Source organism: Lithobates pipiens, unplaced genomic scaffold, assembly GCF_037356315.1.
Source record: "Lithobates pipiens isolate NorthernLeopardFrog02 unplaced genomic scaffold, aLitPip1_a1.2 Scaffold_8, whole genome shotgun sequence".
In the NCBI taxonomy this organism is placed as follows: Eukaryota; Metazoa; Chordata; class Amphibia; order Anura; family Ranidae; genus Lithobates; species Lithobates pipiens.
In genome coordinates this window covers 373,360,036-373,376,257 of record NW_027507903.1, presented here as the reverse complement: position 1 = coordinate 373,376,257, position 16,222 = coordinate 373,360,036, and the positions used below count along the sequence as shown (strand labels likewise).

Below are 16,222 nucleotides of genomic sequence, written 5' to 3'. Positions count from 1 at the left end.
CCCCAGCAGTTTAGGGTTCCAAAAAAAACGCATTGTTAGCGGGATCAGTTTTGTGTTATTTTGGCATTTTATGGCCTTCGAAACGGATAGGTAGTGAGGAGTGAAATCAAAAAATTTGCACCCTTTGAAATCCTGAAGGCAGTGATTGGATTTCGGGGTGCCGTACGCGGCTAGACTCCCAAAAAGTCCCACATATGTGGTATCCCCGTACTCAGGAGAAGCAGAATATATTTTGGGGTGCAATTCCACATATAACTATGGCATGTGTGAGCAATATATCATTTAGTGACAACTTTTTGTAAACTTTTTTTTTTTGTGTGTCATTATTCAATCACTTAGGACAAAAAAAATAAAAAATATTCAGTGGGCTTAACATGCCCCTCAGCAATTTCCTTGGGGTGTCTACTTTCCAAAAATGGGGTCATTTGGGGGGGGTTTGTACTGCCCTGCCATTTTAGCACCTCAAGAAATGATAGGCAGTCATAAATTAAAAGCTGTGTAAATTCCAGAAAATGTACTCTAGTTTGTAGACGCTATAACTTTTGCGCAAACCAATAAATATACGCTTATTGACATTTTTTTTACTAAAGACATGTGGCTGAATAAATTTTGCCCTAAATGTATGACTAAAATTGAGTTTATTAGATTTTTCTTATAACAAAAAGTAGAAAATATATTTTTCTCTCAAAATTTTCGGTCTTTCCATTTATATCGCAAAAAATAAAAAAATCGCAGAGGCAATCAAATACCATGAAAAGAAAGCTCTATTTGTGGGAAGAAAAGGACGCAAATTTCGTTTGGGTACAACATTGCATGACCGCGCAATTACCAGTTAAAGCAGTGCAGTGCAAAATTGTAAAAAGACCTCTGGTCCTTAGGCTGAAAATTGGTCTGGGGCTAAAGTGGTTAAATTGGAGGTTGTGTATAAATTAATGGAATTCATTGGGGACAAAGAAGACGTCCCGGTTATAGCGTTGGGTGACTTCAATGAAGTCCTCGATGAAGAGATCGACAGGCTCCCCCCTAGGGTGCGATCCGGGAATACGGGTGTAACCAGGTTGGGTTGTTTTTTGAATGAAATGGGGTTAATAGATCTGTGGAGAGAGAGAAATCTGAAAGTTAAACAATATTCCTGTTTCTCAGGATCCTATTCTACCCTCTCTAGAATAGACCTGGCCCTGGGAAATGTGGAAATGGCACAAAATATAAGCGATATAGTATATATGCCCAGAGGGGTCCAAGACCATTCATTGCTAATGGTGGCATTAAATACAGGGGAGAAGAGAACACAAGAGGGATGGAAAATTAGCCCGTTTTGGCTTGAACTAATAAAGGATGTAGAGGAGGTTACGTCAAAATTACAAGTTTATAAGGTTCAATACGGGTCCCGCCCCAACCAGTGTAATATGGGATGCCTTAAAGGCTTTCCTCAGGGGCATCCTGATTCAGAAGGTAGCAAGAATTAAGCGAAAATCTAGGATGTAGGAGGAGAGTATTAGGAAGGAACTGACAGAGGCCGAAAATAATGATGTTAAAGATCCAACCCCAGAAAAACAAAAAATGTGGTTAAATAAACAAGGGTATAAGTTAGCAATAAAAACAAAAGAGAGTAAACTAATATTTCAGAAACAGCGCTACTTTGGGGAAGGGGAGGGGGTGGGCAGAATGCTGGCCCAGCTCGTAAAAACAAATTCCCCTCCGTCTGTCATCCCTAGAATTAGAACCTTGAATGGGGCACTATCCTTAAGAGGTGAGGTGATAGTAGAAACCTTTGGAGCTTATTATAGAGAACTGTACCGATCACAAGGGGTGGGGGAGGAAGGGGAAATGGATAGTTTTTTGGAGGGAGTGGAAATGGTGACTCACTCAGGAGGAGAGGGAAGAATTAGATGCCCCGATAACCCTTGGTGAACTAAAACAAGCAGTGATCGGGATGGCTAATCAAAAAGGCCCCAGGACCTGACGGGCTCCCGGTAGAGATATATAAATACTATGGAGGGACTCTGCTATAAGACATTAAGGGGTGCAGTGAAGGGAAAATTGTCTCATTGACAGAGGCAACTATTATTGTGATCCCCAAAGTAGATAAGGACCCATTAGAGGTGGCCTCATATAGGCCGATATCTTTATTAAATTCGGATGAAAATTTTTTAGCCAAGGTATTATCAAATAGGCTGAATCAATTTATCACTAAGTTAGTACATCCAGATCAAACGGGATTTATCCTGGGAAGATCTACCAGCATGAACATCAGAAGGGCATTTTTAAATATGCAGACACCATCAGAGAACATGGGGGCAAGAGCCATAATGTCCTTGGGTGTAACTAAGGCTTTTGACAGCCTAGAGTGGAAGTATCTCTCGTGCGTGTTGGAGAAAATTGGATTTGGCCCCTCCTTTACTGGATGGATCAAAAGCGCAAGGGTAAGGGTTAATAACACGTATTCTGAAAAGATTGAAATGAGCAGAGGGACAAGGCAAGGCTGCCCATGGTCTCCTCTGCTCTTTGCACTTGCTATGGAGCCATGGGCAATAGCTGTCAGGTCAAATCCGGGGATAAAAAGGTTCCAAAGGAAGGGGGAGAGACAGGAAAAGATCGCTTTATATGCGGATGACGTCCTCCTCTTTTTGGGGGATACTGGCCAGTCTCTGTGGCAGGCAGTCAGATTAGTAGAAGGCTTTGGAAGGTTTACGGGGTTAGCTATAAACTGGGGGAAGTCAGAGTTGCTCCGAGTCGACCCCCTGGATGCTGCGTTTGCGCCGGGGGCACCCCAGGTGAAGGTGGTGGATGTTATGAAATATCTGGGTATATATTTGACAGCAAACCCTGATCAGTACATTAATAAAAACTTATTGCCACTACTAAATAAATTTAAGCGAAAATGTGACGTCTGGAGTCAGCTTCCTTTATCGGTGATGGGTCGCTGTAGCCTGATTAAGATGATATGGATGCCTCAATTGTTGTACGTCCTACATAATGCACCGGTATGGATATGTAAAAAATGGTTTAAAAAACTTGAAACCCTCTTTCGGGAGCTTATCTGGAAGAAGGGTACGGCTAGGATCCGGCTCCAGACTTAGCAGCTGCCAATAGATAGAGGGGGCTTGGCGGTGCCACATCCCAGGAACTATTATCTGGTGGCGCAGCATCTGGCAGGTTGTGACTTGGGAACTGGAAGAAACCTAAAAGGAGGGATTATGGTGATAGGTGCCCCACATGAAACCATAGCTGAGGTTTTTGAGGCAGACTCCTTCCAGTATAAAAACTCTGCAACTAGTATGGTGGGTAAAGTATGGAAAACTGTAAAAACATTAATGGGATATACAGGGTTGTCAGAATTTATGCCGCTATGTGATAATAAGAACCTACCGGAATTACTTTCAATAGGGAAGGTTAAAATATGGGAACGGCAGGGTATAACTTGACTGATCCAACTATATGGCGGCAATGTCTTAAAGACATTCCTGGACCTAAAAAAGGAATATGGTATACCACATAATTTTTTAGATATTTACAGCTGAGACATGCTTTAGCAGCCCAGTTTGGGGCACATATGCCAGTGTGGGATAAAACACCTCTACTTCGGAAGTTACTTACAATGGATAGGGCCAGCGGGTGTATATCAGTAATATATAATCAGTTATGCATGAATATTAACCAGGAAACTGATCACCCGAACAAAAAGAGGAGGTGGGAAGAGGATATTGGGGAAATAGATGAGCAGTGGAGGAGAATAATGGAACTAGAGCCAATGACATCGGTTTCTCCCTCACAAAAAATCTCTCACCTGATGCTAGTACACAGGGCTTATTATACACCTAAGAGATTATATATGTTTGGCAGGAAAAACAATGACAGATGCCCTAGATGCCGGAGACAGGGAGACCTTATGCAGATGGTGTGGCGATGTCCGAAGCTGTTTCATTATTGGAAGGGTGTGGTGGAAACTATAAAAATCTTTGAGGTAGAATTGGAAATGGACCCGATATTCTGCGTGTTGGGTTATAGGAAGGTGCCGGGAGAACAAAAATGTACTACGGTGGCAGTTATACGCTGCCTATTCCAAGCGCGTAGAATAATTGCACAAAGATGGCAGGCGGAGAGGGCCCCATTGGTGAGTGAATGGATCCAAGTCATTAGTGAACTAATATGGAAAGAGAAGACAGTATATGTAAAAAGGGGGAATATTCGAGAATTCGAAAAAATATGGATGCCATGGACAAAGGAAATGGGGAAATAGGAAAGGAAATACCCTATAGATTAGAAAGGAGCAGGAGAGAGAAAAGATTAAGACTAAGAAAGGTAAGGTAGACTTTAACCTACGCTATCAGGAAAAAATCCCCCAAAAATATATTAGAGAAATAGGTAATAAAGGTGAGAGGAAAGGAAGTATGGGTAAGTAGAGGGGAGGGAAGGGAAGAGAGGAAAGAGAAAGAAGGAAAAGAAAAACTGCAGTAGAATAGCAATGTTAATGAGGGAGGGGGGGTTTTGAGAAGGGAGGGGGGAGGAGGGAGGGGATAGTGATAAACTAAGGAAACACGGAATGTAGAAGATAAGAATTAATGTAATGAGATATTATTTTTGTAATAGTGATATTTTACTGTTTAAAAAAAAAAAATGTTGATGTTATGATGTTTTGTAATTGTGAAGGAAAACGGAATAAAGAGTATTAAACAATCATTGAATGAAAAATTATATGAGCCAGGCAGAAAATGGTCAGCTGAAAAGCAGCTGCATCCACCGTTTGGGTATTTTGATAGCTGGCATGGCCTCCTATCAAAATACAATATGCACAGAAGGAAATTTGTAGTCTTTGAAAATTATAAAAAAATAAAAAAATGTTCACAAGGTAGCGTACACCTTACTGGACGTAAAATCGAATATATTCCAGCTTACCAATACATTTGGGTGGAAAAAAATATGAATGTAACACTGGGGGAGAACCTCTGGAGGAATCTAGGAAAAATAAATAAATAAAAAAGGGACCTGGGGGTCCTAGTAGATGATAGGCTCAGCAATGGCATGCAATGCCAAGCTGCTGCTAACAAAGCATGCATTAACAAGGGATAAACTCCAGAGATAAAACAATAATTCTCCCGCTCTACAAGACTCTGGTCAGGCCGCACCTGGAGTATACTGTCCAGTTCTGGGCACCAGTCCTCAGGAAGGATGTACTGGAAATGGAGCGAGTACAAAGAAGGGCGACAAAGATAATAACGGGTCTGGAGGATATTAGTCATGAGGAAAGGTTGCGAGCACTGAACTTGTTCTTTCTGAATAAGGAGACGCTTGAGAGGGGTTACGATTTCAATATAAAAATACCGTACTGGTGACCCCACAATAGGGATAAAACTTTTTCACAGAAGGGAATTAAACCACTTAAGCCCCGGACCATTTTACTGGCCCAAAAGCAGACTACTTTTTGCGATTCGGCACTGCGTCGCTTTAACTGAAAATTGCATGGCCATGCCATGGCTCCCAAAAAAAATGGACATCCTTTTTTCCCCACAAATAGAGGTTTCGTTTGGTGGTATTTCATCACCTCTGCTGTTTTTTTTTGCGATATAAAAAAAAAAACACCAATTTTGAAAAAATACAATTTTTTTGCTATAATAAATATATCCCAAAATATATAAAAAAAACATTTTTTTTCACTCAGTTTAGGCCGACACATTCTACATATTTTTAGGAAAAGAGAAAATAGAAAATAAAAAATAAAAAAATAAAATCGCAATAAACGTTTGGTTTGCGTAAAAGTTATAGCGTCTACAAAATAGGGGAAAGATTTATAGCATTTTTATTTTTTAAACTAGTAATGGCAGTGATCAACGATTTCTTTCGTGACCGCGACATTATGGCAGACAGACAATTTTGACATTTTTTGGACCATTGGCATTAATATAGCAATCAGTGCCATTAAAATTGCATTGATTACTGTAAAAATGTCGCTGGCTGAAGGGGTTAATATGTATCCTATTTTGTGTTCCAACTGAAGGGGGGATGGGACTGTGCAGGGAAACTAACAGATTGCTGTCCAAACTGTCAGTTCCCTGCTCAGAGAACCGGAAACTGTTTACACACACAGCTCCTGGTTCTCCGTGTGCCCTGAGCAATCACAGGAGCCCAGCACTCGCATCAGCTCGGGGAGCGAGCAGGGACGCGTGCTGTCCTAGTGGCTGTTTATGTTACCGACGTAACATAATGGCGATTAATGCAGAACTGCAGCAGCTGGTCGGCATGCAGTTAACAAGACACTAGTCATTAAAATTAGAATAAAAGAATTAACCCTAAACTACGTAAAGGGTTCTTTACTGTAAGAGCGGCAAGGATGTGGAATTCCCTCCCACAGGCGGTGGTCTCAGCGGAGAGCATCCATAGTTTCAAAAAACGATTAGATAAGCACCTGAACGACTGCAACATACAGGAATATATGATGTAATACTGAGATACAATCACACATAGGTTGGACTTGAGCCTTTTTTCAACCTCACCTACTATGTAACACTTATATGTGCAGCCTTTGGACCTCAGCCACCTGTAGTGGGAGCATTAAAGCGGTTCTTCACCCTAAAGGGGAAGTTCCGCTAATCTGATCCCTCCCCCCCTCCGGTGCCACAATCGGCACCTTTCAGGGGGGAGGGGGGTGCAGTTACCTGGATAATCCAGGTAACTGCACCCACTTCCGGCCAGACCGCCGCAGACGCTCTGCCCCCCCCCCCCCCCCCGTTGTGTTCTGGGAAACACACAGTTCCCAGAGACACAGCGGGGGACCATAAGAGACGCGCATGCGCAGTAGGGAACCGGGCAGTGAAGCCGTCATGCTTCACTTCCCGATTCCCTGACAGAGGATGGTGGCAGTGGCAGCAGCGAGACGAGCGATCGCTCGTCATCTGTCGTCGACATCGCTGGAACCTGGGACAGGTAAGTGTGATTTTATTAAAAGTCAGCAGCTGCAATATTAGTAGCTGCTGGCTTTTAATATTTTTTTTTTTAGGTGCAGCTCCTCTTTAATTTGGGTACTGGCATTGATCTCTACTAGTCACATGTTCCCAGTTTCGTATGATCTGCATATCCCCAGCCAAAAAGGTAGCAAGTCCACACTCCGACTCATTTCCTCTATTATGAGTGCCGTTTCTGACAGTCCTCCCAAGCATTACATATACTGAACATTATGTGCAGTCCTTGGGTGATGTCAGGGGGCACATTTGAGGCCCTCTTTAGATGTATAATTTGACAATCACTGGTCTAAAACCTTCAACTTCCACTTCTGCTAGACTGAGTGATCTGTTAAAGCGGTAGTAAACCCGCTATTTTTTATTTTTTTTTATCACCTGCAAAGCAAAAGGCATAATGAGCTAGTATGCACCGCATACTAGCTCATTATGAAATACTTACCTTAGAACGAGGCCCCGACCTCGGCGTTTCTTCCGGGTATCGCGGCTCCGGCGCTGTGAGTGGCCGGAGCCGCGATAGCGTCACTCCCGTGCATGCGCGCGGGAGATTTCTTTCCGGCCGCCGGCCACTGCCGGATTTTCAGGCCGAGAATACCCTTGTGCGCATGCACCGCTGCAGTCAGCGGCGCATACCGAGGGGAATATCTCCTAAACCGTACAGGTTTAGGAGATATTTTTTTTTACCTATAGGTAAGCCTTATTATAGGCTTTCCTGTAGGTAAAAGTTACAAAAAAGAGTATACAACCACTTTAAAGGAAGCTGAAAAAAAAAAAAAAAAAAAAAAAAAAGACCTAAGTTATCCATAAACTGAACAAAATTCATCCTGTTCTTGCTGAACTTAAATGTGTAGCAGTCCCTGTTCAACAGAGGTAAGTTATTTGGTTATTGTTCTGTATAAAAGAACAAGTTGTAAATCTTTTTTTGAGCAGTGGCTGCAACTTCCACTAATCGGTTTACTCTGACAGCAGCATGAGACTATCCTGGTAGGAGGATGGGAAATTCCTCCATCCAACTCACTTGTATGGTTTGAGAAATCTGTTAGCCAATCTAGTAGCTTAAAAGGAAAATGAATGCAGCCACCACGTGTAAGGAATGGTAAGAAGCAATATAGCAACATCTTGTTTTGGGTTTAGATATGCTTTAACCACTTGCCGCCCGCCCTATAGGCAATTGACGGCGGCAAAGTGGTTTCATAATCCTGACCGGACGTCATATGACGTGATCAGGATTATGAGCCGCTGCGCGCCCCCGGGGGCACGCATCGCGGCAATCGTTGTTGCGGGGTGTCAGTCTGACACCCGGCAACTACGATCTCGGTAAAGAGTCTCCGACGGAGACTCTTTACCACGTGATCAGCCGTGTCCAATCACGGCTGATCACAGTGTAAATGGGAAGAGCCGGTGATCGGCTTTCCCTCACTCGCGTCTGTCAGACGCGAGTAGAGCCGATCGGCTGCTCCTCTGACAGGGGGGGTCTGTGCTGATCGATTATCAGCACAGCCCCCCCGAGGATGCCCACACTGGACCACCAGGGACGCCACCAGACCACCAGGGAAAAGGTAATCCTCCCTAGACCACCAAGGATGCCAGTCAGCACAATGGGTGCCAATCAGTGCCCATAATGGATGCCAATCAGTGCCCACAATGGGCATCACTGATTGGCATGCATTATTGTTTGGCACTGATTGGCATCCATTACTATAGTATAACACCAATGCCGCCTATCAGTGCCCACCTATCCATGCCCATCCGTGCCGCCCATCCGTGCCGCTTCATTGGTGCCCATCAGTGCCGCCTTATCAGTGCCTATCAGTGAAGGAGAAAACGTACTTATTTACAAAGTTTTGAAACTGAAACAAAAAAAAACTTTTTTTTTTCAAAATTTTCGGTATTTTTTTTATTTGTAGCGCAAAAAATAAAAACGTAGAGGTGATCAAATACCACCAAAAGAAAGCTCTATTTGTGGGGAATAAAAATTATAAAAAAAAAAAAAAAAAAAACATTCATTTGGGTACAGTGTAGCATGACCGCGCAATTGTCATTCAAAGCGCGACAGCGCTGAAAGCTCAAAATTGGTCTGGGCAGGAAGGTGTTTAAGTGCCCGGTATTGAAGTGGTTAAAGCCCATTTACTTCTTGAAATAATGTCCTTTGTTTTCACTTGGTTATTTAGCCAGGGAAATTTTTCAACTTTCTTTAGCAGACCAAGCTGTCTGGAGAATGCAGACGTAAATGATTTTTCTCAACTAACAACTGACAGGGATGCCGACAGCTTTCATTCGGTTATGTAAACCCTTCCCAAAAGAAGAAAAAAAAAAAAAAAAGCTGTTGCTGTAAATGTTAACTGGAGCTCAGCTTCCATTTGCTTTTTTAGAAGCGCTCCAATTGACTTCTTTTAGACTGAGTTTTCATGAATGCGCAAAGCTCTGCATCTTTGATTGCGCTTTCAGAAAATGCAGTCCAATACAAGTGAATTGGAATTGTGTGTAAAACGAATACAATCATGCTGTGGCCAAATTGCAGCACACAGGTGTGAATGCGCTCGAGCCAGCCATAAACAAATCAAATCTCAGCTGGTTCAGCAGGAATTGGTCGAATTACGATCCATCTATGGGGCAGGGTGGTTGATGTTTCAATCGACTTTAGTACAACCAACCTGACAGGTTTTATTTTAATTTTGTTCTTGCCGCCAGAAGTGATCATTGTATTCTGACCACTGTGAAAGCTCCTGCTGTCAGAACACAGTGGGTGCAATCGGGAGGGATTCCCCCAAAAACTTTATGGGGGAGCTGAGCAATTTACCTTCCTTTAGGCCAGATTCACACCTATGCAGTTTGCAATAAACATTTTTAAGCTAATGAAGTCTATGGAAGCAAAAAAGAAAAAAAAAAATATATATATATATATATATATATATATATACACACATATACATACACACACATATATATATATATATATATATACACATTTCCATAAAAAGGCACAGATATGAACTACATCCATAGGAAACCATGTTAAGATGGACTGTAGCGTTTCTACAAAACTGAAAACCCACTAAAGATGCATAGGTGTGAAGCAGGCCCTTAGCTGAAGGTCCTGCCCTAATTTGCTGATCTAACACTAACCCCTCCTCAGAATGACACAGATGCTGTCAAAAAGTGTCTGCTTTACTACATCTATGAGAACATAGAAAGGACAGAAAACATGTTAATAGCTGGATCACCAGGTGAAATTGAGTAGTAAAAAGCCTAAAACATGAAGTCAATGCAGCCACCATATGTAATGACGGGTAAGCTGCAGTTTGATTAGAGGTCGACTGATATGGGTTTTTCTCTGGCCAATGCAGATATTTAGAAATCATGGCGGCCGATATATGATGCCGATTTTTTTTTTTTATTTTTTTTTTATCCCACTTCATCTGATAAAACCTAACAGACACCTTTCCCACTGGAGCGTTTTTTTTTTTTTTTTTTTTTTTTTAGGCGCTTTTGGGCTAAAAATAGCGCCTTTAAAGTGCCTGCAAAACGGCTCCCCTGCAGTCTGTGTGAAAGACAGAGTGCTTTCACACTGGCGATGCGCTCGCAGGATGTTAAAAAAAAAAAAAAGTCCTGCAAGCAGCACATTTGGAGTGGTGTATACCGCTCCTCCACCACTCCTGCCCAATGATATTAATGGGCACCACTGCCGAAGCGCATGCAATGCGATTTGGCAGCGGTGCTTCACAGGCACATTTAACCTCTTCTTCGGCCGCTAGCTGGGTTATATGCTCGCCACTAGCAGCCGAATAGCACCGCTAAAATGATGGTAAAGCGCTGCTAAAACTAGCAGCATTTTACCATCAACGCCTGCCCACTCCAGTGTGAAAGCAGCCTATAAAATAAAAACAGGTAGTCAAAACTTTTGGAAGAAAAAAAAAAAGAAAATGGGCTAACTTTACTGTTTTCATTTTTTTTTTTTTTTTTTTTTTTTTTAAATCATTTAGTGTATTATTTTCCCCCCAAAAAAATGCATTTGAAAGACCTCTGCGCAAATGGCGTGTGACATAAAATGTTGCAACAACGGCTATTTTATTCCCTAGGATCTCTGCTAAAAAATATATATATATATCTGGCAGAAAATACAGGACTTTTACTTGTAAGCAACAAGTGTCAGAAAAGATTTGGTCTTTAAATGGTTAAACTGAGAACTTCTACACACAGAGTTGAGTTCATTCATTCAGAAGTGTAAACATTGTACCTTTTTGCTCTTTTCTTGGCAGACTGCCCAGAGAGGAGGAAAGACGTTTCTATAAAGACTCAGGCAACTTACACTGACTTCTATTACAGAAGTCATTTCCAAGTCACGCTGTTCTAAATCGGCCTTTTTATCAGCTCAATCGGCCGATGCCGATTAATTAAAAAACGGCAAATATCGGCCGATATACCAGTCGACCTCTAACCCCAGTCCGCCTCTTCTTGGGTCCCTTGCAAAGCGCTCCAGGCCCCTATAACAAGCATCTTGCTATTGGGGAATCCGAGCAGGCTGCCACCTGAGCCCCTGCTCCATGTGCCCATTCAACATGAAACGAGGCTTGGCCCTGCCCCTGCTCTCTCCTCATTGGCTCACTGGCTGTGATTGCCAGTAGCAGGAGCCAATGGCTAATGCTGCTGTCTCAGCCAATAGGGAATCGGAGTCCTGGCTCATGTGCATATTGCTGGATCGCAATGGGGCTTCGGTAAATATTGGGGGCTGCTGCACACAGGTTTTTACCTTCATGCATAGAATGTATGAAGGTAAACATTGAGGCTCCATTCAGACCATGGCATAACGTTTTTCGGGAAAAATCTGAGCAATTTTGCACACGATTCGGAAACACCGCAAATCGTGCAACACCCTTACGATGCCCACTATTTTGAATGGCACCAAATCACGGCCCGATGAATTGCAGTAAAAACATGAAAACAGAATTGCAGAATGCCCAAAAGAAGTACAAGAACCTACTTTGAGTGTCTTGCCTCCAAATGATTCTCTTTGCGTGTTTTTACCTCTATTGTTCATGCGAGAAAATAACACAGATTCTGTGCCATTCAAAAGGGCAATTTGTGGCATTTCTGAAACACAGGCAGAATCACGGCGGCTCCGCCAAAACGGAATTCCATGGTGTGAATGGAGCCAAAGCCTTTACAACCACTTTAAAAGAGAAGTATGGGTTTTGGGGGTTATTGCATATTAATACTTACCCAAGTATGCTACATCTGTCCCCTGGCTTCTCTGCACTAAAAACCAAGCCATCGAACACTGCAGATGGCTCGGCTCACCAAGCAGAGAGCTGCTACCTGTCAATCAGCATCTCCACTGCTCTGCACTTCCACGCTCACTCGAGCGCTTACCTGTGGAGGGGTGGGGAGTGGCGTCTCAGTAGCTCTCAGAGGCCGAGATGGCTATCAGTCCAGACACCTGGCACATCCAGACTCACAGGAGGCGGGATGATGCAGTGCCTGGACTTATTTTGGTGATGTCGGTAGACATTAGTCCGCTCTCTGCTGAAAATGGGTCACAGGAGTGCAAAATTAATTGCACTCCTGAATAGGAGAAGCCCAGCCAAAGGAGCTCACTATTTGTTATATAGAAGCTAGCTGGTTGCCGTACACAGCAGCTCCGGATTTTACTATCTTGCATCCTGGAAGCCCTCACTCAGATTGGAGCGATTTGTCGGGTCAAGTCACAAGTTGCAGTTTATTGCCAGCAATGGCAACAATTTACAAAAGAAGTTCCTGCGCTACTTATACTGGATTTCGGGTGCGACTTCAACAGACATCTGTGCATGAAGCCGCATAGATGTCTTTCAAGCAGCACCTGAAATTGCACTGACATGCTACGTTGAAATTTACACTACATTAAATGTGAACCAGGAAAAAAAAAAAAAAAAATGAAAAAGGTCATGCATTGGTAAAAATAAAAAGTTAAAATAAGTGTACTTATTTTGTAGAGGGCTCAATGCAGGTTAAAAGATCCAATTGGCAGCTTTGCAGTGACATGTACACAAACGTCAATGATCCTCTACAAAAGACCAACGATCACTCGCCTCTAAACATCACCTAATTGGAATACGTAACAAAAAACAAAAGCCCCGCACCGAGAGCCGCCGGCAGCACAAGCAGATTGCTGGGAAGAGGCGTCAGCAGCGCTCATCATCCATTGTGGATGCTCTGCGGCAGACTCGTCTAGGAGGCCGGCCCCTCCTCTCGGCGGCTACCCACTGAGTGCTCGAGGACTGCAGCCTATGGAAAAGGCCGGGGCCTTCCTTCCCCTCATTCCCCTCCATCTCTATGGCCTTCGTCCATCTCTATGGCCTCACAATTCGGAGGCAGCGGGCGGTGACTAATCATAGAAAGAAAATACAAGGGCGGAGAAGATGGAAGACAACAATTATGCTTTGGGTTACCTGCAGCCCTTCGCTCCACCTACTTCAGCAGGCTGGACTGCCGGGGCCCGCTGAGCTCCGCACTTCTCCCGCGGCCGCTAGCTGACAAGTCCAAAACACAATTTTTTACCTTTTACCACATAAATGTTTTCTCAACACGCTACACAGCTGAACGATAGAAGCGCCTCTTATTCATAGAAACAGCGGAGAGCACAAGCAGCCTTCACTTACCATGAGCTCAATTGTTTTATCCTCTATCACTGAGTCCGGCTCCATGATTCCCAGTACCGAACCCAATCTCTCGCTCCCCTTCCCCCACCCCGACTAACGCAGCAAGAGCAGGCGGAAGCCAGACGCAGGCGACAGGGGGGCACGTTCCCTCAATGGAAACGTAATGACGAAATATTCACGTGACTGTCCTGGCGAGTCTAAGTATTGCAGCTGGAAAGGTGGTTTGAGCCACACAAAAATGGCAGCGCGCAAAAAAAAAAAAAAAATATTTGCGTTTGCTCGAATCCCGGTGCCTGAAAAGTGTCCAATGCCCGAGTAACAAAATTCACCGAGGGGATGTCATACGCAACGCTGTTTGTTGCTCAGCAGATTTTTAGAGCTGGATAAAATTGTTACAGCGCCACCTGCTGGTTCTATCTGTTCAGTGGTTGCGGATGACAGCAGGGTTGATTTACTAGAGGCAAATAGTCTGCGCTGTAAGACCCCCTTATATGCTGAGGCACTTTTGAGGCGCTATTTATTTCAATTGAAGCCTGAATCGGTGCAAAAAGTCCTGCATGCAGCATCTTTGGGGCATGTTTGGAGCGGTTTAAAAAGCACCTCAAAAACGCCCCTGTCCATTGAAATGAATGGCAAGCGCTGCAGAATAGCTTTTTTTTCTTCTTTTTTAAGGTCGCATTATCATGTGACATTACCCTTACACACCGCTTTTACCTACAGGTAAGCTTATAATAAGGCTTACCTGTAGGCACTGGAAATATCGCCTAAACTTGCACTGTTTAGGAGATATGTAACATATATGCTTGCGCCGTCATCGGTGCATGCACACTGAAGAAAGGGCATGATCATGCCGTTTCTAAAGGGCCCGTGCCATGACTGTCGGCTCCCTCACGCATGCGCAGGAGTGGCGTCATGAGACTCCGGACTGTCACAGAGTCAAAGTCCACAGCCTCGGAAGGAAGATGGACGTGGGGACAGCGCGGGCTGCGTTTGCAGGTAAGTTCCACATAATGGGCTAGTATGCAATGCATTATGCTTTTACTTTGCAGGGAACAAAAGAGGAAGTAAAATCCATCAGGGTTTACTTCTTTAAAAAAAAAGCACTCCCTTAAGGCCGCAAGAACAAAGTTAAAGTGCAGCAAAAGCACTGCAAAAACACCCAATGTCTTATGGGCAGTTTTTGAGCGCCTCAGTGTGAAAGGGGTCTAAATGTACTGCAAATGCAGTTGCGCTAGATTTGAGGAGAAGCTCTGAAATGAGGGAAAGCACTGTTGATTTCTGTCATACAATTATGTGCAAGCAAACATGCTGTTTTCTTTTTAATTAATATTTATTTTTTATTTTTTTCTTGCATGTTCCCCCTCAAGTCTAGAGCAAGTGCACTTGCAGTACACAGATTATTTGTCCTTAGTAAATCGGCATTTGCATGTTGCTATTGCATCTGAGGTAGAGAAGGTATACGAGTGCATCAAGCAAGACAGTGGGGGTTATTTACGAAAAGGCAAATCCACTTTGCACTACAAGTGCACTTGGAAGTTCATTCGCTCTAAATCTAAGGGGTAGATCTGAAATGAGGGGAAGCTCTGCTGATTTTATCGTCCAATCATGTGCAAGCTAAAATGCTGTTTTTTTATTTTCCTTGCATGTCGCCCTCAGATCTACAACGACTTTACTTCCAAGTGCACTTTCACGTGCACTTGTAGTGCAAAGTGGATTTGCCTTTAGTAAATAACCCCCTGTGCTGCCAACCTCCCAAAATTAAATGTAATGACAGGACACCAAAAAATGTACAGAAAGCATCTATTTTTTATTGAAACAACACATTAAATTTATTAACAGAGCCGCAATTTCTTACTGACACTTCAAAAAAGTAGATTAAATGATAATTTTCAGTGTAAAACAGTGAAAATATCAATATCTTGAAATATGTATTCCTGGGAAAGGTGTAGGGAACTGCCAACATTATATATATATATATATATATATATATATATATATAATTTTTTTTTTTTTTAGAGAGAGAGAGAGAAATGTGCAATGTACTAAAATTATAATAAGCATAATCAAAACGGGCAAACATAGTGATAAAAAAACAAGATATACATAAAATATATTGCACAATGAAAATTTTTAATCAAAACCAGTTGGTACAAATATTCCCATGAGCTGCCATGGTCTTGCTGTGGTCAATACCAACAGGTTTCAGAATTGTTACTGTATATTCCTTCTTCAGGGAGGTTTAAATTCTCAGTGATTGAGTTTTCTGAAATATAAACAATATTACTAATAGTCATATTGCAACATATTATTATTTTTTCACTATGGTGTCATATCAAGGAGATCAATGGGTTACATTTATGTCACAATTACATCAGGACTTAAAAAAGAAGGAATCAGTGGATTCTGAGATTTTCTTTGTGTTCACTAATCTGAGACAATTTTTGGAGAAAAAAATCTCTTCTCCATTGGCACAATAAATCATTTGAGGACTGACTATTTTAAAGAGGAAATTAATACCTTCTGGCTTCGGGTCCAAATTTTTCCTTCATTTATAAACGTGGACCCCACATATAAAACTGCATGGGAAGATAATCTCAAACATATTTTCCAGAACCATGATGTCACTGTTAATTC

At 42.7% G+C, this 16,222-nt stretch overlaps 1 protein-coding gene across 7 annotated transcripts in view; it reads right to left on the bottom strand.

Annotated features, from left to right (window-relative positions):
• Positions 1-13,754, bottom strand: part of FBXW11 (F-box and WD repeat domain containing 11) — a 445,866-nt gene extending 432,112 nt beyond the window's left edge. For 3 of the 7 annotated variants that reach the window (XM_077473613.1, XM_077473612.1, XM_077473611.1), the window contains exon 1: positions 13,589-13,749. In XM_077473613.1, coding sequence (XP_077329739.1) covers positions 13,589-13,633 — 45 coding nt within the window. In that variant the 5' untranslated portion in view covers positions 13,634-13,749. Of the gene's footprint in view, positions 1-13,588 lie in introns of all 7 variants that reach the window. The other 4 variants (XM_077473614.1, XM_077473610.1, XM_077473615.1 and 1 more) reach the window with 4 other exon arrangements.
• Positions 13,755-16,222: the final 2,468 nt, after the last annotated feature.